Source organism: Nelumbo nucifera, chromosome 7, assembly GCF_055504915.1.
Source record: "Nelumbo nucifera cultivar China Antique chromosome 7, China Antique-T2T, whole genome shotgun sequence".
NCBI classification, from domain to species: Eukaryota; Viridiplantae; Streptophyta; class Magnoliopsida; order Proteales; family Nelumbonaceae; genus Nelumbo; species Nelumbo nucifera.
In genome coordinates, this window is record NC_142655.1 from 34,065,056 (window position 1) to 34,090,929 (window position 25,874).

Sequence of the window (25,874 nt, forward strand, 5' to 3'; positions counted from 1 at the left end):
TCGAAACAGAAATGCATATCGGGGATTGCGAGAGAACGCGTACAAATATTGAGAGGGTGAGTCCCATATCTATGGTTAAATGAGAGGAATACAAGAAAGATGTTGAGATTGCATATTCTTACTTCTCGAGATGAAAGCTTCGTAGCTGTTGCAAACCAATCCATATGCAGATGGGGTGAGCGTCAGAAACTCTTGCAGCAAATTCGCGACGAATGGAATAGATCATAGATCGAGTCTCTTGTGTGGCTTGCCCTCATTTATGGTTTCCCTTTATATGCAATTTCTCTAGTAAAAGTTGTTGCAGCTACATTCATGGAGCTGTATCTATGTGACCTTATTGCATCAAGTTGATTGACGAATTGAGATGTAAGTGTTTTGAATGAAAACACATTGAGATATAAGTGTGAAGCCAAACTCTAGCGCAGTGAGTGGTCACATTCAGATGTCAACCAAAAGGTAAGTTATATCCAAATGAGTCGTCTCAGTGAGATTGGTCATTGTGAAGTGAAGCTCGATTACAATGATTGGTCACAGTGTGTTGTCAATGTAGAAGGGAAGCTCGGTTCTATTGATTCGTCGCAGTGAGATGTCAGGGTGAGATTGCAAGATCGGTCGCAGTGATCAGTCAATGTGAATAGAAGCTGGTTGATTCGTCAACCAGCTTATTGCGTCATGCTCGGTTCTATTGACGTATCAACCAGCTTCTATTCACATTGACTGATCACTGCGACCGATCTTGCAATCTCACACTGACATCTCACTGCGACGAATCAATAGGACCGAGCTTCCCTTCTACATTGACAACACATTGTGACCAATCATTGTAATCGAGCTTCACTTCACATTGACCAATCTCACTGAGATGACTCATTTGGATATAGCTTACCTTTTGGTTGACATCTGAATGTGACTACTCTCTGCGCTAGAGTTTGGCTTCACACTTACATCTCAATGTGTTCTCATTCAAAAAACTTACATCTCAATTCGTCAATGAACTTGACGCAATAAGGTAACATAGATACAGCTCCATGAATGTAGCTGCAACAGCTTGTACTGGAGAAATTGCATATAAAGGGAAACCATAAATGAGGGCAAGCCACGCAAGAGACTCGATCTATGATCTATTCCATTCGTCGCGAATTTGCTGCAAGGGTTTCTGACGCTCACCCCATCTGCATCTGGATTGGTTTGCAACAACTACGAAGCTTTCATTTCGAGTGCAAGGGTTTCTGACGCTCACCCCATCTGCATCTGGATTGGTTTGCAACAACTACGAAGCTTTCATCTCGAGAAGTAAGAATATGCAATCTCAACATCTTTCTTGTGTTCTTCTCATGTAACCATACATATGGGACTCACCCTCTCAATATTTGTATGCGTTCTCTCGCAATCCCCGATATGCATCTCTATTTCGACACTCTATCTTTATTCCTCTCAATACTCATACAGGTTGACGAGTAAAGCTATTATTGGTCCTACACAATGGTTATGCCCGTTCCCACTACCCACATTCAACAAGCTCGGGAAACCGGGTTCAGACAGTGCAAAGCCCGTTCAACATCCATTATACACTTGAAATGAAAATATCTCTCCATGGAATAATGCACAGGTATGCACATTTATTCCCCATGAAAGGATGTATATGCTATTCGGAAGGTGTTTGAACGGGCCTTGCACTGACCAAACTGGACATCCAAATGAAACACGTGTGGCGTTGATGTGGCTACTTTATAGGTTGTGTAGATATGTAAATGCTTATGATGACATGTTCAAATGCACTGTACATGTATCTAACAATCTATACACCCGTGCTTAGATTCTTTCTGCTAGTTCCATGGATAACAATACCATTGTAGTTGAGGTATCTCATTACGATATCCTAAAGCGAATGGCCACTGCATGAACTCCTACGACCAAAGTTCGCTATTAACATGCTTGAAGACCACGTTCAAGCGGCAGTCAAAGTGAACGTGTGGGGAGAGGAGATGACATTTTACGGGGATATTGCTTCAACGCCCAAGCCATCACTGCAATCGGCAGCGATGCGGGCCATACAACACTTAAAAACAACCCGCCGCATCCACATCATGGATGCAAACTATGATGACTGTAAAAGATTGTATCACCAATCCCGGTATTTAAAGAAGGAACTTCAGGCAGCCAAGGCCCAATACCTGGTAGTCGGGCATTGCAGATCGAGAACGAAGAGTTGTATGAAAAGCGTGAACGGCTAGTGAATGATACTGTATCAAGTGAGTCGAGCGGAAACAACGTTTGGGAATGGACCTCGTGGGGGTAATAGATGCAAATGGGATATAGGAGACTGATCATGTTTGCAATGTTTTGTTTAGACTTGCAACTATATTTATACAACTATATTTTGTTTAAACCGACCGATTATGTTTATGCAACTATATTTAGTATTTGCTTCTTATATTTTTTAATCCTTTTATTAAGTGCTCAAGTTTTAACTTTATATTTGGAATTTCAAGGTTAAATATTTAATTTTGTGAGTTTAGATGACATGATTTGATCTATGGTCCAACCCCAATTCGAGTATTTAGGGGTAGGGCAGATCATTAGACAACCCAAACCGAATTTTAACCAATATCTTACTGATACGTTAATGTAGCATTAATCTTTGTCCATGTGTGTCAGATGAAGCGGCCCATTGAGGTGGAGATTTCACTCATAGAGATCCTCCATCGCGTTATAGACGCATGCAACCTGCCACGGCCCGATTGTGCTATGAGGGCTGTGGGCGACAAATCACAAGCAATGATCACCTTGTACGCATGGGATGAAGAAATGTTGATTGAAGGTGACATATGCGACACGATGGAACCGTTTATTCAATTGGCTGCCAAAGTAGCCATTGGATACCTGAAAACATGGCACCGAATTGAGATAAGAGACAAATGTTGATCTCATGAACCGTTACAAGCAATTAATAAGTGAGCGAGAGGCCGAGCTACATGACGTCAAGAAAGAGATCTGGCAGTTGACATGCGAAAATGGACACATTCGACGGGATATTGAGCGTCTAGAGAATAAGGGTGACTCGAGTGTGTCATGTAGTCAACATTTTTAAATTGTATTTTGGTGATAACGTTCATATCATGTAATTAAAGTTACTTGATAATTACTTTTTTGGTTCTCAAACTCTCTTAGTAGTGAATTAGATGTGTTCACCAAATGTGATCAATATATTGATCTCATGCAAACGACACGTTCACACCTATCGCCGGCATCCGCCTGCGTCCAAAGGCAAATGGACCCTAACTTCAAATGGTCCGGTCCTTGAGGCCTCCAACACATGCACTATAATAACCATTGCGTCATTCCATCTCAGTATGTGCATAAAGTAATCCACCAAATGTGGACTTCAAGAGGCTGAAACACAACAGTACCGATCTCATGCAAACCACACGTTCACACCTATCGGTCGCGTTCGCCTGCATCCAAAGGCAAATGGGCCTAGAGTTCAAATGGTCCGGTCCCTGAGGCTTCCGGCACATGCACTATAATGACCTTTGAGTCATTCCATCTCAGTATGTGCATAAAATAATCCACCAAATGTGGACTTCACTAGGTTGAAATGCATAACAGTACTGATCTCATGCAGATCACACGTTCACACCTATCGGTCGCATCCGCCCTCGTCCGAAGGCAAATGGGCCCGATGTTCAGGTGTTATGTTATGATTGGACAATATACAATCTAGATTTGATTTCGTTGTTGTTCATTCTTGCATATGAATATATGAAGCATTTAGGAAGAAAAATCTTTTGCGGTGGAGGTGGATAAACTATTAACATAACACATAAAAGACTAATCAAATAAAAATATAGTTATCAATAAAGAAAAAGGAAACGTGTGATCCGTTTATATAAACAAATTACACAAAATGTTTGATCTGGTCTAAACATCCGATCATTTAGACATAATTCGATCTTATTAATGGTGGCCACTTCGATCATTTCGTGTAGCAATATTCCGCAAGCATTTGACCTCGTCGCACAATTGCAAAAACTCGCGTCTCAATGCTAGATATCTGTCCTCACTTCCTATAGTTCGGCCTCTCGTTCAAGGCAAATACTTTGGTACTCTTTCAAGGCATTGAAGTTTGCGGCCTTTATTTTGATCCTCTGGCGTGATCGCAGATATTGGATGGCCCCTTAGGCAGCCATTTCAACCGATGTATCGGGCGTATCAGTTGTATCCCCATAGAAGCTCCTCACATCGCCCCACGCAGTCACAATGACTACTGCATAAAATTTGTTGCCCACGGTATTTATAGTAAATCTTGGACGTGGGAGGTGGCAAGCAACAGAAGTTCGCCTGAGGATATCAAGAAAGGATACTTCGACCTCGAAGGGTTCCTCCATTCGAAACAACGAAACAAGATAAAAAAATTGGAAGAACATGAGAAAAGTGATGCATAAATGTAGAAAGAACATGTGTCTATTTCAATTTAGAGACCATAATACCTAACAAAAATGATGACCACTAGGTCAGTTAGTGTTATTACGCGATATTAGTTTTATTCATAACTTAGAAAACAGGGGAAAAAATTGTTGCCGAAGTTTGCCTGAGGATATCAAGTAAGGATACTTCGACCTTGAAGGGCTCCTCCATTCGAAACAACGAAACAAGATAAAAAAAATTTGAAGAACATTAGAAAAGTGAGACATAAATGTAGAAAGAACAACATGTGGCTATTTCAATTTAGAGACCATAATACCTAATAAAAATGATGACCACCAGGTCAGTTAGTGTTATTACGCGATATTAGTTTGATTCATAACTTAGAAAACAGGGGAAAAATTTGTTGCCGCTGCTCTGTTTGTCGTTGCCGTCCCAATGAGGCAGGTGAAGGGAAGTAGTTGTTACAAAGAAGAATAAAGATAAAAAAAGAGTGAAAATGGAATGAATGACGAAGAAGAAAGAAAGAAAGAGAGTTAGAATCTTACATTGTATGAACAAGTTAGGTCTTCGAATGTGGGATGGAAATGAGTAAGTAACTCTAGATTTTAGAAACTAAGAGCGAATGGTTCTTCTCTGTGTCTTCTTTGCAGAAACTCTATCGTCTACTTCAAATGAATGCTTCTCTACAAAGTTCTCTTTAAATAAGGAAAATTCCGGTTTAAATAACCTCTGTTGTGTTCTTCGAAGTCCTTTGCAAGGGTTCTTTGTAATGTTCTCTGCAAGGTTCTCTTTGTAGAACTTTATGTCTTGTCCAACAGGAAGGAAAGTGGCAGCCTTGCTGTGGGAGAGAATTTTTCTTCTTTGTTTCCAATTGCTCCTTGTCTGTTGCAAGATTGGACTGGTTTAATTAAAGAACAGAAAGAACGCCGGTGATCGAAAGAACTGAAGGACCTTGGGTCGGTAGGAGGTTGTAACGAAAGTAAATATAGATGAGAGAAGAATAATTAGCCATGAGAGGAAATTTAACGATTAACGATTTGGGTAGTTGGGTTAGTTAAGTGGGTAAAAATGGGAAGAGAGAGAAAATTAAATGTTTTACCTTTAACCGTAAATGAGTGGTATTTTTGGGTTTCTCTATAAAGGGTTGAGAGTCAAGTGGGTACAAGGGGTATTCCGGGTATTTCCCAATACTACGAAATGATGGGGTGTGACGTGTGTGTGGGCTTGTGGAGTTGACGAAAATTTGTATTTGAAGGGTATAAAATTCCAAAGTTTTTAAATGAGTATAGTGCTTTTGGAGGTATTTTTTTGTGATCTTGCTTGGGCGGTAATCTTGTAAAAACATCAAAATGCATAATAAATTAGTAAATCGTCATTTAGTAATTTGTTATTGATCTTAGTTTCTTAGCTTTATATAATGGCTGGGAATAAGATAATAGTCTAGAAATATGTATTAATGCTTCTTTTATCATTTTACAAAATATCAATTCATATTTCTACATATTTCATAATATTTCCACAATGTCTCTAATTTTTACAATATTTCTCCTCGACATTTCCGACATATGTCCTATATCTTGGTTAGCGACATTTCCATCCACATTGACATTTTAATTCTTGGTACAGATGGCTAAAACAAGGTATTTTGAAATGAAATTTTGACTCCTCCAATTCAGGTCCATCTGGGATAGGAGTCATAAGAGATACGGAAGGGAATTTGGTAGCACTTTTTTCAGGTTCAGTGGGAATGGAGACTCTATAAGCGCAGAACTGTTTGTGGTCCTACAAGGTGTTAGATTGCAAAAGAGATGAAATTGGAAAACCTAGTGATTGATGGGGACTCTAAGGTGGTGGTGGGCTGGCTAAATGACCCAGATTCAGTGATATGGTGCTATCCAGACGAAATGAAGAAATTCAGATGGTTAACACAGCAGATGAGCTTGTTTATACAATGGGTGGGGAGGGAGGTTAATGCTATGGCTGATTCATTAGCTAAGCAAGGGGTAACTAGGGATCAGCATTTTTGGGCTCACTTGTAATTCTTGTGCTGTCTTTTCTTTATGAGTGAGGCTGCATCTTGTGCCTCCATCTAGGAAGCTTGTAACAGTTGCTTATCTTTACTGATTTAATGGAAATATAAAGAATTTTTACTTATCAAAAAAAGGAGAGGATTAAAAGTTTTTGATATACAGCAATTAAAAGAAGAAAGCCAGGTGGTTGACGAGAAATATGGAGATTTCATTCAATTGGGTTACACGTTGTGCCAATTGGGTTACCCCTTGTTTTAGCAAAACAAGGGGTGGAGAGAGAGAAGAGGTTTTATCTCTCATTGACTGGCTTTTTGTTCTCTTGTAATTCTTAAATCGTACACTTCTTTCTGATCCCTTAATGAATTGAAATGCTACAGTTATTGATAAAAAAAGGAAAAAAATCACTCGAGAGAAGAAGAAACAACACCCAAACAACAGAACAGACTATCTTAGAATGATAAGGGCCAAGAATATTAAATGATGTTTTAAAATACATGTGCTCAATTTATTAGGTAAACACCAATCACTAAAGCATCATCTTACAATTCGGTGGGAACATCATAATTAAACACAATACTCCTAGCAACTTCAAGGATATGTCTATGTTTCCTCTCAGCTACATCTCTCTACTAAGTGTTAGCACATATATTCTGATGTATAAGTCCATTTTCTGCTAAATATGAAGGCAGTGATGATTCAAAATCTTTCTTTTGAACAAAATACAATTAATAACTTTTGGTGATGATTTATCCCTATATAATTTATTCTTGTTACTTTAATTTGTGTTTTCAATTATAAATTTGAAAATTATTTTCTCAAATAAAAAATTTTCTAACAAACTTGTATCATATGTCAATCCTAATCCTACCTTTATATATGAGTGGTTTTGTACCATAAAAGAAGCGGTGAGGGAACACAATGATGTATGATATTAAGGTATAATGTAATGTATAGTAGCATAACTATACATATTTTCTTTTAGGACCTTTTGTGTATTTTCTGTTCAGTCCCTATTAAGAACCAATTTGTTATTGTAAATGGTTTTTAAACTTAGTATATTTATCACCTTTTAGGGTGGAGGTCTATTATTATTATTTTTTTTTGGTAAATGAATGGAAATTTATTAAGCATAGAAGTGTACAATCAGGCTAAGAGGAGGCATGAGATGTTACCTCTTAGAGCTGAGCACTGAGAAGAACCCCCCTCGAGGCCAGCCCAAACACGCCCACCAGAGCTTAAAGAACCCCCTATTTGGTAATGGTGTCCATTCATTCATCCTAATAAAATATCTTCTTAAAAGCAATTAAAACTATAAAATCAATTTTTTGTGTGAAAACTCAGAATTTAAGACCCTAACATGGGCTTGTTTGGGCTTGCCTCAAGGGGCGTGGCACAAAGGTGGCCCGTAGAATTTGGAATGTAATATGTCACATTAGCTACTTGATTTAATTGAGAAAAAAGAGATTATGGGTTTTATATGCTTGAAAATGTTTTATATGTTTGATTTCATTTTTAAATTCTCATTTGAATATGCTTTACATATTATGTTTATGTATTTTAATTTTAGATAATAGTTTTTTTAAAACATTTATTTTAAAATTTAAGTTTATATTTTTATTAATATTATGTTTTATAATTTTTTGATTTTTTTAATTTTTTTTGGCATTTTTTTGATTTTTGTGATGTTTTTTTTGATTTTTTTAGTTTTTTTTTTTTTTAAATTGTGCGCCTTGCCTAAAAAAGGCGTGCGCCTCGCCTTGCGCCAAAGTCGCAAAATGGCCCTTGCACCTTTTTTGCACCTTTTGCTTTTAAAACACTGATGCTTGGCTTCTCTTTCTTCTTTGGAATCAAGGCTAGAAAGGTAGCATTGACTCTACAGCTAAATCATTGAGTTATCCTTGAATTCTCTAAAAACCTCCAACAAGTCTTCTTTGATTACATTCCAACAATCTTGAAAGAAAGCCATAGAAAACCCATCCGGCCATGGTGCTTTGGATTTGCCCATTGAGAAAACAACTTGATTGATCTCCTCCTCAAAGTTCCTTTCAAACCAGCCTTTGCTCTCTTCAGGTAGTTTCTGCCATACCAAACCTTCTAGTTCTACTCTAGTGCCTAGGGGTCTCCTCAAAATAGATTTGAAGTGATCAACAAAACAATTGGCTATCTCCTCTTGGGAATCATAAACTAGCCCATTCGCTTCCAATTTAGTTACCGGATTTTTCCTTCTCCTTCCATTGGCTAGTTCGTGGAAGAATTTAGTGTTTCCATCACCTTCCTCGATCCATTTACATTTAGATTTTTGCCTCCAAGGGATTTCCTCTTGTAAGAGGACCTTTTTTAGATCCCTCTTCAGTTTCCATTGCCGCTCTCTTTCTTGAGAGTTCATGGTTCTTTGGGATTCCTTCACACCCAATTCCTCTATTTGGGTCATCAAGGAAGATTTCATTTATTCTATTCTCCCAATTTGACCCCTGTTCCATTCTTTCAAATTTGACTTTAAGTTTTTCAATTTTTTTGTGAAATCTTACTCTTACCCCTTTCCACTTGGGTGGAGGTCTATTATTTTGACACCTATTATTTTGATTTAGATTTATTTCGTGTTCCAGTGATCAAATGGGATCTTTAGGATGTTACTACTGTGTGTTGTGATAATGTGTTTGCATAGTTTTTAGTTATGTTTCTGTTAAATCCAAGCAATACTTTTGATATTCCGTGTTATTGTTTTCATGTATGCATTGTCTGTGTTGGCTATTGGTCCATTTACTGTCACCATGTGTTAGTTGATGGCTCGTTACTTGTTACATGTTTTTGTTGTCCTTTCCCTTTTCTGGATGTCTTTTGTTTGATGTTAGCTTATTGATTTTTTTTTATCCTCAAATGGAAAATCTCTGGTATTGCTCATTGATGATCTTTTATTGCAGGTGGTGTTTGACCATGACGGTGAGATGCATATAAATTGGTCATGTCCTTTTTCTGATTCGTTGTGTGATTGATAATTCTCTATTTTAGCCTGCTTCACTTGCTTGTACTTCATTATTTTCTTTGATCTCTGCCTATTGACTGAATTGATCTAAATATTGAAATCACTTTTTTTTTTAAACTATTTTTGGGTTAAATATATGGTCTCAGCAATGAGACTTGCATTTCTTATGTACTGGATGCTTTTGAATATTTTCTTTGGTGATTGTGGTACTCGTCTGCATAGCTGATGTTTGGTAATCCTGGTTTATCTTTGTGAGGTTCTTGAGGTGGTGCCATTTGTCAGGGACGTGTTAATTTTGGTTGAGGGTTGCAGTAGGATCTTGTTGGGGTTCTCAATGGATTCTTAATCCTTTTGTCTCAGAATTGGTAGGGGTGAGCATTATTCGGTTAAAATCGAATAACCGAACCAAAAATTTTAGTTTTGGTTTTTAGTTAATTCGGTTTGGTTAATTTGGTTTTTGGAAATTTTGGTTTTCAGTTTTGGCTTTCAGAATTAGAAATTTGGTTAACTGAAAAACCGAATTAACCAAAATTCATTATATAATATGTAATATGTATTATATAATATATAGTATATAACATAATATATAATATGTTATATGTTTATATGTTAATATATTATATGGTATATTATAATGAAATTCAGTTTCATAATATATAATATATATTATATGTTATAATATACAAAAGTCGAGCCAATGGCTTACACTGATCATAGGTCCCATCCATGGGGATCAACCGAAGTGTATCCATGGCCCAATCATGGGCTGGTCTCAATAAACACTGTTTCCGCTGTGACGGGATTGCAAACAGAAAGAAAACTCCTTTCCCATAGCCCTCCAAACAAAGCAGAAAAATGCAGTGCGCGTGGGATTGGAGTTTTCTTGCTAGGCTAAGTTAGCACTCCAGCCTAGCTTTTAACCGAAAACTGAACCGAATATTTCAGTTTTTATTTTTTTATTTCGGTTTTTAAAATTTTGGTTTATTCGGTTATCAGTGTCATATCCTGCTGTTCATGTTCCCTATTTTTTTATAATAAAATTGCATTTAGTTATGGATTAAAAAATGTAACATACAATATGAAAAAGGGTTTGTTGGTGTAGTACTTCATCCCTTTTACCATTAAGGCCCTAAGTATTGATATTTCCTGTTCAGTAAACAGTTACTATTATAAAAAACCTTAAAAATATGCAGTCGATAACCATCTTCATGAATAACCTGCAACCTCTATTTTTTACAAATTACAATGCAAGACCTGTTGAAGGAAAACTTGATTTATTTGACATGTTGTAATGAGAATCTAATGAGGAAACAAGAAGAAGAAAGAGATGAAGACAGGAGAGAGGGAAATGTGTTATCTCATATGACTACAAATAATGAGGGAAAATACACTTATACTCTTGTACAAGTATATAAAATCTTGACAAGTCAAGATTGTGCAAAATACTCAATCTGTCCTTACATAATTTAACTCAACAGTCCCCCCTCAAGTTGGTGCAAAGACAAAAATCATGCCCAACCTTCTGGTAATCTCATGTGGGCAGGCATTATTGATTCCTATAGTAAGAACATTGGTTAACTGCAACTGGACTGTAATATATGATGTGCAAATCTGCCATTTTAGAAACTTCTTTCGAATTAAGTGACAAATCTATATTGATGTGCTTGGTATGATTGTGTTGGACCGGGTTGTGAGCTATACTAATGTCTGCCTTGTTATGATAATATATGCTCACTGGTTCATCAGTAGTGAAGCCAAGCTCTCATAATTCTTAAGCCCCAATGTTTCAAAAACCCCATGTGCCATAGATCTGAATTCTGCCTTTGCACTAGATACTGCAACCACAGACTTTCATACTGTGCCAAGTAACTAAGTTTGCATCCATCAAAGAACAGTACCTGATGTGGATTTCCTTTTAGTGATGGATCCAGCCTTGTCACCATTTACTAGAAATTAAAAGAAAAAAGGTTTAAGTAATAAAAGAAAAGGAAGGTCTCTTGAAAGAAGTAGAAGAAGTTGAGAGATGAGGGGAGAGAAAGTTCATAATGATTGGGCTGCCTCTCCCATTAACTTTTATGGTTAAAGAATAAAAAGCATAGAATGTCAAATATACCCTCAATAGGGTGGCTACTGTCCACACACTTAAACATAACTTAAAGAAACACTAAACTAATGGGCCTTGGGCCCAATAACACTAACTACATAACAAGAAAACAAATAACAGTAAATCCTCAACAAATGTATGCTTCAATATGGAAATGTCTATGATTACCAAACAAGATGCCTCTCCTATGTGAGGACTTTAGATACTGAAGAATTCTATAAGCAGCTTCTTCTAGGATCATGCATATCTTGGCTAACAACACTTACACCATGGTAATATCAGGTCTAGATGGGGACAAATCTTCCAACCAATTGCTGATATCTCTTTATATCAACCAAAAGTTCCCCATCCTGATCACCCAAATGATGATTTGGTTCACTTAGTGTATGAATTGGTTTAGATCCCAAGTTCTATAAATTAAGAACACAAGAAGGAACATAAATAATAAAAAATGGAGCAGTGTTAACAACATTAGGCCAAAATGCTTTACAAACATCCATACACGGCCTTTGTAACTTCAAGAAGGTGGCAGTTCCTTCTTTTTGCCACACTACTTTTGTTGACAAGTCCTTATACAAATTGTTTGTTACTCAATTCCAATCTAAGAAATATTTCTGTAGCCTAGAATATATATGTTCTTCCAATTGTCTGACGAAGTTTAGAAGTTTGACCCTAAGTGCTAAATGGTTACGGTGTTACTCAAAAGGGATATTATTTCTTTGATCCTATTTCTGTTGCAAGTTTGTTTCTATTAATGTTACTTTTGTTGAGCCTGTTCTATATGTTTTGATGTTTCTAATAAGAGGGAGATGCATATTTGGTTTAGTCCTTCTTCTATACCTTTTCTGGTCCCTATTCTTGATCTTTTTTTTGATAATTGTTTCTTCTAATTCTTAGCCCTTAAATAACTCCCAGAGAGAGTTACAGGTTTCCTAGAGAAGGCTGAGTGTTGTGCCTACATCAGATATCGAGTCTCATCCACGGCTGGTTACTTTTTATGCTCCAGCTCCAAGTAGTTATCCTCTTGCCTTTTTAGATCTTGGCTTGCCTATTGCTTTGAGAAATGGATGCCTTGATTAAGAATCGAACATGATGGTCATTGATCAACATCTGGTTATTGTACTCTTGTAGTAGGTAAGAGGAGCAAGATGCAATCCATAGTTGCTCAACTGTAAAAGCTGAGTACAGAGCCTTGGCACATGGTGTTTCATATAAGTTATGGGTAATATCCATACTTTGATGAGATTGGTATTACTTATGATGAGCATTTGCATCTATATTGTGTTAATTAGGCTGTAATAAACGTTGCTCATAATCTAGCTCAACATGATAGAACCAAACATATTGAGGTAGGCAGGCACTTTATCACACAGAGGGTGGCTTCAGGAGAAATGTGTGTCATGTGAGCTTAGATTGGCAGCTAGTAGATATCTTCACTAAAGGAGTTAATTGGGTGAAGCTGGATTACTTTATAGGTAAGCTAGGCATGCTTGATCAATATTCTCAGCTTGAGGGGGAGTGTTGACAGATCGGCCAGCTCTTTGCTTAGGCCTTCCTTTTCTTATTTTAGTTGTTCTTGTTTTTTTTTTTTTTTTTTTTTTTTTTTTCCTGCCACTTAAACAGGGGCATATTTGTGATTGTACCTTTCTTTAGTTGGCCAGCTTATACAAAAGTATGGGGGTCACTCTAACACCCCACAATTGGTAGTTTTCTCCGAACTCTTTTTTCTTTTTTCTTTTGCTTTTTTCTTCTAGTTTTTACAGGAAAGAAACTTCACAACTTATGGCTCCATAGAAGAAAAATAAAAAGACATCACCAACACATCAGGAACCAAGAGAAACACTGAGATAGAACCATCCAAACAAATAAAACTTCTCAATACCCGCTACAGAAAATCAGGGGGTTGATAGAGCCACTTTTTTTGGACAATGCTGTAATCTGTTGTAACCTGGGTCACATATATGATGGATTGTCTTTGTACTGTAACCAGTTTTTAATAAATTAATAAATGAATTTTTCTTTGCTGATCAGACAAAAGAAATAACACCCGCTATAGTAAAACATACCTAGAATAAAAAGCAATCTTAGCCACTCCCCTTTACTCTATGCCCATTTCCTCTTCTCCTAATCTTATGCTTTCCCGTTCCTCCACTTCTCCATTTTTGAGTCCTTGTACAGACAACGGTTCCCCTGTTGCAGCTGCTCATGAAGGGCTATCCTCCTTATTTAATGCATCACCACTGCTGGTATCATATAAATAACTGAATTAAACCATTATATGACGATCTGTATCTTTATCTATTTAACTTTTTAAAATTTCTATCCACTAGATGAAATATATGCTTGGATTTTCTATTTGATTTAATAATCTGAGACAATTAATAAGGAATCTAAACAGATACTGAACCTTTATTAAGTTTCTAGTAGAGATTCCTAATACTTAGTTTCCTAGTAAAAAGCACTACTTAATAAATCTGGAACATTATTTCCTATGACATACCTAAATGAATTCTAGTTTCTCATGCTTTTAACTACAGCAAAACTGAAATTAAATGGGACCCATGGTATTGGTAAAGTTGTATAACATTACTAAATATGCATCGATTTTTTTAAACATATAACCACTTATGAAGTTCAAATTATTTTCTGCACTCTTTGGTATGGGATGAATGCCTCTTCAGAAATTAGGGTATGCTTACTGTTGGTCTACCATGGGGTAGTTTAGATATTTTCATACATTTTTGTCACTATGTCATTACTAAGTTAATGAACAGTTCCATCACATCCCTATCTTTCCTCATAGGGCCCTCAAGTTATTGAAGTGCTCTTGTCAGGAAAAAACATTGGAATCTTTCTTATTTGAAGATGGGGTGCATTTATGTTTGTTAAGGCCATTTAACATTGTGTTGTATTTCTAGTTTTGGTTCCTTTCCTAGTAATGATTGTCACCCATTAGATATTATATGATTGCCAATGTTTTGGGCTGAATTCTGGCCCATGCTTCCTAGAGTTCATCGGAAATAGAGTTATCAGGTTGTTTGGTTTCTGAAGCTGTCATTTCAAATAAAATTTTGAGAGGAACAGATTTTCTTTTCAGGAGTTCCATTTGGTCGTACTTCTATTTCATCCAAACAAAGTTATATTGCTAAAGGTATGTTTTTTCCCAAATCTGGTTGACTGGTGAACTGAACAGCTAAGTCTCTTGTGCAGTACTCTCATTTGCTTGTTGTTATGTCCATTTGTGATTGTCCTTTCTTTCTTTCGTTTTTTAAAGCAAAGATGCAAATAAATTTCACCATTTTTTACTTTTTAATTTTGTATAGCAGATAACTTTACACGTCTCACTTTCATTTTGAATGTTCCTTTTTTTCCCTTAAGAAGTAAAATATCAGTATTCCGTTCTTTTAAAGTTTTTCCTGGATAGCTACTATCTGATATTTCAAACTTATAATTTATATAATTAAATTTTTGATTTTTTGCTTATGGTTCTAGTAGATTTTTAATGGAATTCTTCTTTAAGATTATATTGGAAGGATTATAAGTTATAACCATTGTAAGGTTATAGAATTACAATTTTCTTGACATGTGGGTATTCTAATACCTATTGTTGAATGTAAGTACTTAGCTAGGTTGGGAGTTGTAGTTTTTAAAAGGGGTTAAATATGTCTTTTAAATGGGGAGTTGTTATGTGGCCTGTGGATAGGGGTATTTCTGTCCTTTTATATGTTGCTTACTATAACCATTGGGGGCTTTGCAAAGCACACCAAGTTCTCCTTTAACTATTTTCTCCTCTTTTCTCCCTTTCTTCTTCTTTCTTGCTACTATTTTCTGTCTTTTCTTCTACTTTATTTACTGTTTTTCATTGATAATCTGAACTGCATACATGACATCTGTATTGTTTTGATGGGTATCAGAAAACTATGCAGTGTTTTAAAAGTGCAAGGCGCAGGGGCCAATTTGCGCTTGAGGTGCAAGGCGCAAGGTGAGCGCCTTTTTGAAGCAAGGCGCAAAAATACAAAAAATAAAAAAAATGCCAACAAATAAAAAAATGAGAAATAATAAAAAAGTATTAAACATAATATTAATAAAAAGTATAAACTTAAATTTTCAAATAAATTTTTTAAAAAACCTATTATATACTTAAACATAACATGTAAATGTATTCAAATGAAAATTTAAAAGTAAAATCAAACATATAAAACAATTTCAAGCATGTAAAACCCACAATCTCTTTTTTTCCTCAATTGCATTACTTCAAGTAGCTAATGCGATGTAAAACATATTACATTCCTAATCCTACAAGCCGCCTTTATGCCACACCTCTCGAGGCAATCCCAAACAAGTCCATGTTAGGGTCTTAAATTCTTAGTTTTCACACAAAAAATAATGATTTTATAATTTTAATTGCTTTTTAAGAAGATCTTTTATTAGGATGAATGAGTGAACAACATTAGCAAATAGGGGGATCTTGGAGCTTCGGTGAGCGAGCGAAACAAGCGAACTAGAGAAATGATGAAAGAAATAAGTGCAGGATGATACCCAGAGTACAAGCAAGGTTCAAAATATCGATACACCGATAGGGGCGTATCGGGCAAATCGATACACATTTTGGAGCCTTTTTTTATTTTTTTCGCAACCGGTTTAGGGGGGCCGGTTTAGGTCTCCTCTACCCTCTGAATTGGTCAGACCTCCGATACACCCACTGTAGGGGCATATTAGAGGGGTCCCGGAACGTTGAACCTTGAGTATCGGAGGGGCCGATACGTGTCAATACTTTGAACCTTGAGTACAAGAAGCAAGTGTTGCAAATAGAAAAGTGTCTGCTTTGTATTTGTAGAATTTGTGGAGATGCTTATGTTATCTGGGTTGAAAGAGCAAATTAGGGTGCACCATAATCTTGTTAAGAACTAGAGCTCCTAAAAAAAAAAACAGAGCAGAAAAGGAATGATACAAATGCAGAGGTTTTAGGAATGGAAGAACTCCTTAAACCTATGGAGAAAGAAGTTACTATGCAGAGAGGAAACAAAATAACTAAGGAAAGTTTATAGGACTATATATTATGGATGAGGTCTGCAACAGCAGTCTGCTTCTCAGGAGGTAAGAGAGCTGAAGGCTGGAAGAGAGTGCTGGAAACAACTCAGCAATTTTCTTGGAAACATGAACAATAACAAGACAAAGATGAGGTGATGGAAGATGAAAAGACAATGCTTGGTCGAGAGGAAGAAAGTAAGGAACTACCAGAAGATGGGACAATGATGTACCCAATAAAGGAGTTTGAGAGGTGGGCGATGGTAGAGTGGGGAAGAGAAGAGGTTATGGGAGTGAGGAAATTGCACGCAGAGCTTCTGTTAGTAATGTTTCACAGCAGAAAAATCGCAGAACAGGTTTTGGAGGAAGAGAAAGCAAAGGAGAGAACTTTTGATCTGAGGCTGGATTGGTGGTCACCGGCGGCCGGAGAACTGGTGGAAGGCAGACTGAAATGTGCGTTGTGGCCAAGTGTTGTGGGGATTCCACTACATGCATGGTGTAGCAACACATTCAAGGAAATCGCGGCATCTTACGGTAGGATCATAAGGTTAGACGATAGAAATAGGACCTGGGAGAAAATGGATATGGCAAGAATATTGGTCGAAGTAGAAAATATGACGGATGCTACAAAGAGAATATGTTTGGTTTTTGCAGGAGAACGGTATGATTTAACTGATAGTGGAAAGAGTGGATGACACTTACCGCAGGAAAGAAAAGAAACAAGAGGTGAAGGGATCCCCATATGAGAGAAGAAGGGTGGAGGAACGAGGAAGAGGAAAGGATGAGTGGAAAAACAGGGGAGAAGTTGGAGAAGAAGTAGAAGTGACTAAGAGTAGAGGAAGAAGATGATGAGCTGGCGGAACCACTAAGGAAGAAAATACACGTGGAAGGTGGGGATGAGATGGCAGGTAAGGAAAGGGGACAGGTGGAGATCGATGGGCCTGGGCCGATAGAAGGATGTATTTTTAAAGAGGGGGGAACAAAAAGAGGTGGAGACAATAGGTCACCAGTAGGTGATATGAAATTATTTTCAAAGAAGGGTAACCATTTCAAAAAGTTAGCAGTCAACTTTAAGAAAGCATCGAGAGCCAAAAGGTCAGAGAGTAAGAGGGTAATTCTGGAAAAAAACACATCTTCCTCGAAGAGGATTATCTCCGACCGTTCGAGTTCCAGGAATCTGATGCGCAGAGATCACAAAGAAGAAGAAAAAGAAAACTGGATTTGGGTGGTAACCAAATATGAGAATGGAAGAAAGATTAGATTACTGGGAGGCAAGAAAGACAAACAAGTACTGACAAGCTCGGTGGTAGAAGGAGAAACTCAGAAAACTGCTGTTGAAAGGAAAACAGTAGAGCCACAGAGAAGCAGTAAAGGAGTCGCAGACCAAAAATTTGAAGAACTGTTAAATAGGACGAGTGAAGAGGTATTCGTTCCACACTCAGAAACAGAAAGTAACAAGGAGGAGAGCTCTCCAAAAGGCAGCGATGAAGAGCAAGGGGCTTCGGGATGGTGGTCTATTCAGCAAGAGGAGTTCTCCTGCCTATCCGAATCCAAGCACCATAGGAAATATATTAGAGGCAACAAAAAAAAGTAAGGACAGACCTTGCGTGCGATCTGATCCAAGTAATTTGGAGGCTGCACCCAGAATTGAAGAGGTAAGTCAATCTGGCTCGTTGAGCACTCTTTTGATTGAAGATCCAAACAGGCGGAAAGGGGAGGAAGGAAAAAGAATAGGAGAAGAGGCAGGGGAGAAAAAAACAAAAAAAAGAAAGTCAAGGGAGGAGAAGGAAGGAGGTGGAGCACGAAACAGGGTATATAAGAGAAAAAGAAGATACTCTGGTATACCCTAGAGTTCAATAGAAGAGAAGCAAGTGGAAGAAGAAGAAGCTCCAAAGACTGGGGACAGGAATAAAGTGAGTGAGAGAGCAGACCAGACTCATAAGGACAAAGAAGTCATGGAAATAATACAAAATGGGAAGGTGAATATTAACAAATTGGTGGAAAGGGAGGTTGAGAGAGGAAAATCTCTTGGCTTGGTTTTTTGGGGTGGAGAAGGATTCGCAAAAATAGCATTCAAGAAGTTTGAGAAAAAGAAAAGAGAATAGGAAAAGAAAAGGGAGGTTGAGATTGGAAAATCTCTCGGCTTGGTTTTTTGGGGTGGAGATGGCTTCGCAAAAATAGCATCTGAGAAGTTCGAGAAAAAGAAAAGAGAATAGGAAAAGAAAAGGGAAGAAATTCTAGAAAAAAACAAGGGGTGGGATGAGGAAGGGGGAGAAGAAGAGGGTCTGGATGACATTGAGTGACCTTTTGGGGGTGGGGGAAAGTTAGGGGAGGGGGAGAAGATGAGGATATGCAGCTGGAATCTGAGGGGCTTGAGGGAAGGAAGGAGGGAGACAGTGAGAATTTTGCTCTGAGATATCAAACTAGAGGTAGTCCTAATTCAAGAATCAATAGTGGAAAACTTTGAGGTGAAAATGAAGAATGAAATCTGGAGTGAAGAGGGAGGTGAATGGATAGAGCTTAGAGCTTCGGGTTTGTCAGGGGGAGCTGTAAATGGAACCCAGGGTTTTCAAAAAGCTGAGATGTACTTCCTTTTTGTCCTTCAAAAAAAATGTACCCATTATTACTTTGGCAAGCAATACTTCTCTGCCAAGGTTAAAAATCAAGCAAGGAAAAGACTGTTAGGAACAAAGATTTGTCATATAGGTGAAGAAAGATATAAAGAACAGGGATGTAGGTGGTGATGCTGTTAGAGTGAAGGTGCAGACAAACACCACTCTAATTGTAGCTCTGTTTGGTGGAAACAAGGCAATTCTGGAGATAATGGACAATGCACAAATAGATGGAACCACAATGGTAAATTTGGAGGAAGTCCAACTTGTGATCTCTCTCGTTGGTGTCAATTCACGGATGTTAAGGTAATCCAATTTTGGAGAAAGGATTACTCTAAGTGTAAGGGTGCTTGGGCTACCATCTCATTTGTGATCAGAGAAAATGATGAAGTAGATAGCTTCAACGTGTGTTAGAGCATGTGGAGCTAGCTACCTTGGTTACCTCTGTTCAACAATTTTGCAAATCAGATGAGTGTAACTAGAGAGTATACCCAAGAAAATCAAATTGGTTTCAGAAGGAATAGTGTTTAGCATCTGGCTAGTGACCTCAGTTGAAGCAAGCTTGTGGAAGGAAGGGGCCAAGGTTGAAGACGATGATGTGGCAGGAGGAAGGGAGCATGAGCTACGTGGTGGAAATAGGTTGGAAAATTCAAATGGAGAAAGGGTTTGCATGGACAAGGAATACAAAAGCTTGCATGAAGGAGAAGGTAACCCAACCATTAACTTATAAAGACTTGAAGTAGGGGTAGTTTAAACTGGTTGAGCCAACACCTAATACATAGTTGTTAAGGCGCCTAGACAATTCTAGGTTGCAGTGGGACGCCTAGGCGATACCTAGGTGACAAGAATTTCATAAAGTACAAAAAACTAAGTTTCTCCAAGATTCCTAATATTATATACAATTCAGCATGCATATTAATTGGACCAATAGCAATTTTCTCTATTAGTAACATCAAATTTCCTCTTAAAATATTGAAAATAAACATATCTAGATGGCATTATTTCAATTATATTAAATTTCAGTATTTTAAAAAAATGATATTAATATAACGACTATTTAATAAAGCAATTTCATATCAAATTAGTACTAAAGAAGTTTATAGTTATATTTGAAAATTTTAAGATAGCAAGTAAAAGAGAAAGAGCAATGATTTAATATAAGAGAGAATAGAAAAAACAAAAAAAAAAGAAACATCGTTATATTTCTGTTATTTTTCTCTTTTTCTCTTCTCAAAACCTCTGGGTCTTTTAAACTTCAATGGTAAAACTTCAAAACAAAGTATCAATCATGCATATAGTATATAACAGAATGTAATAACATACATATTAGTAAGATGTAATAATACAATGTTATTATTTATTATATGTTGATATCATGTTTTCAGTGTTAGAGAGCTTGAGAAGAAGAGAAGATTGAACTGTTGAGAGCCAAAAAGAATAGTGGGCGGCTGCCCATCTTATTATTTATAATAGAGTGACCATAAAAATCCACTGGCACACTAAACTGTACACAAACACAGCATAAACAACAGATTTATCCACTTCGATCTAAGGATGTAGTTTCTAAATTTATTCAGGATTTTCACCGTGTTGTTTTTACACAATTTAATGTAGAGATAAAATCTTCTAGTCAAATAATGCAAAGGAATACTACTCTGAAGAGGTAACAGCTCGTGCTTCTTTTGGGTTCCCTGTACTGCCTTTTTTCTGAATTAATAAATTATCTTCATTCATCAAAAAAAAAAAAATGCAAAGGAATATCTGAAGGGTGATTTGTTGGAATTCTTTGAATCTTGTGGTTCCATCCATTGAAATTCATGTCCTCACACACCACCTTCATGAAGTTGCTCGTAGCCTTTTATTTGACATGAATGTTCCAAAGAAGCTTTGGATGGACATTGTGTTTACTGCTGCCTATCTGAACAATACAATGCCATCATGAGTTCTACAATACGGGACCCCATATTAGTGGTTATTCCCTCAGTCTCCCTTTTTTTCTATCCCTCTTCGTACTTTTAGATGTCGTTGGTTTGTCCATAACCTTTTTCATGGTAAGCTTAATGCTTCATCTCTCCCTTGTGTGTTCCTTGGGTGTCCTTCCTCCCAGAAGGGATATAAGTGCTTTACTTGTAGAAGAGTTAGTCACAAAGTCACAGTTCAGATTAGAAAAGAAGATAGAATGGTAGTAGAGAAAAGATAAGAGAAAGTAGGAGAAGGGGAGCAGAAGAGTAGTAACTGCTTCTCCAAATAAATTGTATTTATAGGCTGATTTAATTAAAAGGTTACAATGACCAAAATGCCTTACCACCCTAGTAAGCTAATAACAACAATAAAAGCATAAAAAAACACTATGCAAACAGCATAAATACATAGAAAAAAAACTAATAAGCTGTTTCTCTCTACTTTCCCCGTCAAGTTGGGAATAGATATTTGTCATTTCCAACATCTGTATCTGTTTCAGCTTGACCTCTGTGACTTTTTTGGTGAACACATCAGTCTACATGTCAAATGCAACATATGATAAACAAACTTCCTGAGATTCAACCCTCTCCCTAATAAAGTGGTGGTCTACCTCTATGTGTTTTGTTCTATCATGTTGTATTGGATTGTTTGCAATATAGATGGCAGCTTGATTATCACAATACTACATCAAGGGTATCTCATAATCAGTACCTAGTTCCTCAAGTAGAGATTTCAACCACTACACTTCTGATGAGCCATGAGCCTATACTCCGCTTCAGCACTGGAATGAGCTACAATACTTGTTGTTTGCTCTTCCAAGAAACAAGGTTCCATCCAACAAAAGCATAGTACCAAGTACCCTGAAGTAGACCTCCTGTCATCAATACATCAGGACCAATCTACATTAATATAAACTTCAATCTTCATATGCCCATTATTTTGATAAAGTACACCTTTGCCCGGATACCTCTTTAAGTAAGCAAGAATCCTCTTAAACAACCAAAGGTGTGTACTCCTAGGGGCATACGTATAATGACTAACAACACTGACAACATAAGAAATGTTAGGTATAGTCATACATAGATAAAGTAACTTCCCTACAAGCCATTGATGGATACCCTTATCTTCTAGAGGTTCACCACCCTCTGCACTAATTTTATGATTTAACTCAATAGGCGTGTCTGCTAGCTTAATACCTAATTTTCTCTAATTGCACTTTATTTGTCAAAGAAGCTGGAGACTATATAACTGTTTTGATTATGTATATAGGTGATGTTGTAGTTAGAGGAAACAATTCTCGAGTTAGATAAACTGAATAAGTTCTTGGTTTCTGTGTTTGAGATTCAAAACTTGGAAAACCTAATTGATTTTCCAAGGATAGAAGTTGCAGTTGAGGAAAGGAATATTTATTTCTTAGAGAACATACACACTTGATCTGCTATAGGAGACTAGAAAATGGAGAATTAAACTAGTGGGTACTCCCACCCACTGAAGACTCTGAAAATCTTTCATCAATTCTCATATATGATTTTTGGAGAAACTGGTCAGCAGTAGCGTGGTGTTCTTACATTAAGAATAAGATAGTTACAAGGTGGTCTCCTCTGTCTGAAGGCTCATTGAATCTGAACTTTGATGGAAGTAGCTTGGGCAATCCAGGGTTATCTGGAATGGGGGGTGTTCTGAGGAATGAGTTTGGAGAGGTGGTACTGCACTACTTGGGTCCTTTAGGAGTTAGGGATTCTGTTAAGGAAGATCTATTAGCTTCTTTACTAGGGGTGCAATTTGCAAACCAATTGGGGCTAGAGCATTTAATCATTGAAGGGGATTCTAAAGTGGTGGTGGGCTGGCTGAAAAACCCCAAGGATACTATATGGTGCTACAAGAATGAAATTAAGAAATTTAATTGGCTGACAAAGAGTATGTTGGTTTCTATGCAGTGGGTGGGGAGATCAGCAAATACTATGGCTGATGTGTTAGCCAATCAAGGGGTAAATAGGGAAGTTGTTTTGGGCTCAGCTGTGACTTATGTAATTTATTGTCAGTTATTGGGAGAGACTGCAGCTCGAGCCTCTCCTTGGGATGTTGTATGAAGCTAAAATTCTAAATCAGTTTCTGAATTAATAAAATTTCTATTACCCATAAAAAAACCATTAATGTTGTTCTGAACAAGGTGATATTCTTCTAGACAAGGGAGTGTTCCAGAGATTCATAGGTGGGTTTCTTTATTTATGCTTGATTAGTCCATGTTTGTTGTGCTACTTGGCTTGGGACGCTCATTTTAATAACATGCAAACTTTGATATGCTTGTGATGCAATTCAAAGATAGGGTTTTTTTTTTCTTTTTATCTTTCTCTTTTATTGACAGTACTTGAGTGTCATTGGTGTTGCAAATGTGTCATTTCTCATTTTCCTTGGTGTTATTGTTGTTAAGATCTGTATATTGTGATTGAATTCATTTGCTTCTGTTTAACCTGTTTTTTGGATGGTAGTTCTTGGCAGAAGTCATAGTGGACTTACTTGGCTTTTCAGAGTTAGTAATTTTGATTATTGCTGCATCTATTTTGTGAAGGTTTGAATTTTCGTCACACCTTATATCCCTCATACAAAAGCAATCGTGATCCAACCCCTGATACTGTAGTTCAGGGACTTCAGTATTTGAAAGCATCTATCAAGGCTATGTCGATCAAAGTGATTGAGGTGAATTTTGTACAGAAAAGCTACATAACATATAAATACAAATTGTTATCATGTGTTGATTGCTTACTAATGCTCTAAAATCCAGGTTCCAGGTGTTGAGGCTGATGATGTGATTGGAACATTGGCCATAAATAGTGTTGCTGATGGGTTCAAGGTAGTTTTGTCATTTTTTCCATTGCTTCCCAGCTATATGGGGTTGGCTACATGAATCCTATTCCATTATTGTATTTTGTTTGGTGCATCCATTGTTAAATTATGGGTCCCTAAATTATTTCACAATACTTCAATCCATGTGCTTGTGAACATGGATCCTTAATTGTCATTTTGTGCTCATGCTATTGTGATTCTTGGAAGTGACATGCTACACTTTAACCTGAGTGGGTGAGAAATGGTAAGGGTATGCTAGAGCGTTCCTTAGGGGCGAAGGCGATTTGCCACAAGAATACTTTGGTTGTGTTGAGAAATGAGAAGAAGCCAATCCAGAAACATGAATTTGATTAGGATGTAGAAATTAAGTGGAAATACTATGGAATTAGTAAATGCAAAATGGAGGTTTTTGAATATATATATATATATATATATATATATATATATATATTTATATGCTTCAAAAACAAGGATGAATATTTAGTAACATTTAAAATTGGATCAAATTCAAGTCAAATATATTATTTTTTCCTTATTAGGAGAACATAATGAAAGATGTATGAGGACTACAATGTTTTTATTGAGGAAAACCTAACTAGACAACATAGATTAATGGTGGTAGATGTACATATTAGAAGGTGAACGAAAAGAGAAGAAAATTAGTGTCCAAAAACAGGGTGGGCAAATCTAAAAGAAAAACTAGTACAATTTACAGAGAAGCTAATAGTAGAATGAAAATTGAATTTAGTTAAAGAGACTAATAATATGTTTCTTGAAATGACTAACTGTATAAAAAAGGTAGCAAAAAAGGTATTAGGGTAAACTAAAGGAAACTGACAAATAATGTCAAAGCAAAACAGATATGTTATAAAGATTACCAAAAGAATAAAATTGTAGAAAACTTAGATAGAATATACTTTAGTAGGGTTGAGTTACTTCCTAAAGTGTCCATTGCCTGCCATTCTTCTTATAGAATGATAGAATATACTTGTCGGTTTTTATGACACAAAACCTAATCCCCAATCCCAACTTGGGAATGCAACCCCAGTTCATTAACCTTGAAGCAGCTTTGGACATGGGTGAAAAGGGTGTCACTCCTAAAAGCGACCAAAAAGAAATAAAACGTCTTGAGTATCGGCTCCCATCAAGTCGACTCCGGGGCATCAAATCATCATCATCAACGCCTTGTCCCAACTATATGGGGCGGCTACATGAATCTTGTTTTGCCATTCCATTTTGTTTAGTGTTGTATCCATTGTAAAATCATGGGGGCTTAAAAGAAGGGAAAAGAGGAGAAGAAGAGGATAGTTATGAATGGTGTCTAGTTACTGTTCACACCAGAAGCATTGCATTTGTATTTGATAGGAAAAGTATAAAATTGTACTTTCTTGGGCACCCAAATACAAAAGGAAAAACCCCAAAAAGCCCTTACAACATGTATATTCTCATCACTCCCCCTCAAGCTAAGCATAGATATCTATCATGCCCAACTTGCCTAGGTTACTATCAAACTTCGATTTGTAAACTCGTTAGTAAGACAATTAGCAAGTTGATCCTCACATCTTACAAAGGACAAGCAAATTTCTCCACTATCAATTTTCTCTCAGAGGAAATGTCTATCCATTTCAATATGTTTTGTTTGATCATGCTGAACAGGATTATGAGAAATGTTTATATTTGCCTAGTTGTCACAATATAATCTCATAGGAGTTTTTGCTAGAATTCCCATTTTCGTTAACAAGGTCTTCAATCATAGCAACTTTGACACCCCATTTGCCATTGCCATGTATTCTGCCTCAACATTGGAGTGAGCAACAATAGATTGCTTCTTGCTCTTCCAAGATATCACATTGCTCCCAACTAGGGGACAATACCCAGAAGTA

At 36.9% G+C, this 25,874-nt stretch overlaps 1 protein-coding gene across 10 annotated transcripts in view; it reads left to right on the forward strand.

Moving 5' to 3' along the window:
- Positions 1-25,874, forward strand: part of LOC104598309 (5'-3' exonuclease family protein) — a 102,097-nt gene that overhangs the window by 23,366 nt on the left and 52,857 nt on the right. For 7 of the 10 annotated variants that reach the window (XR_735349.3, XM_010260318.3, XM_010260321.3 and 4 more), the window contains 4 exons: positions 9,380-9,398; positions 14,643-14,696; positions 23,717-23,844; positions 23,930-23,998. Coding sequence is in view for 9 of the 10 variants with exons in the window: in XM_010260318.3 (XP_010258620.1) it covers positions 9,380-9,398; positions 14,643-14,696; positions 23,717-23,844; positions 23,930-23,998 (270 nt within the window). In the remaining variant the exon portion in view is untranslated. The remainder of the gene's footprint in view (positions 1-9,379; positions 9,399-14,642; positions 14,697-23,716; positions 23,845-23,929; positions 23,999-25,874) is intronic. The other 3 variants (XM_088891549.1, XM_088891548.1, XM_010260324.3) reach the window with 1 other exon arrangement.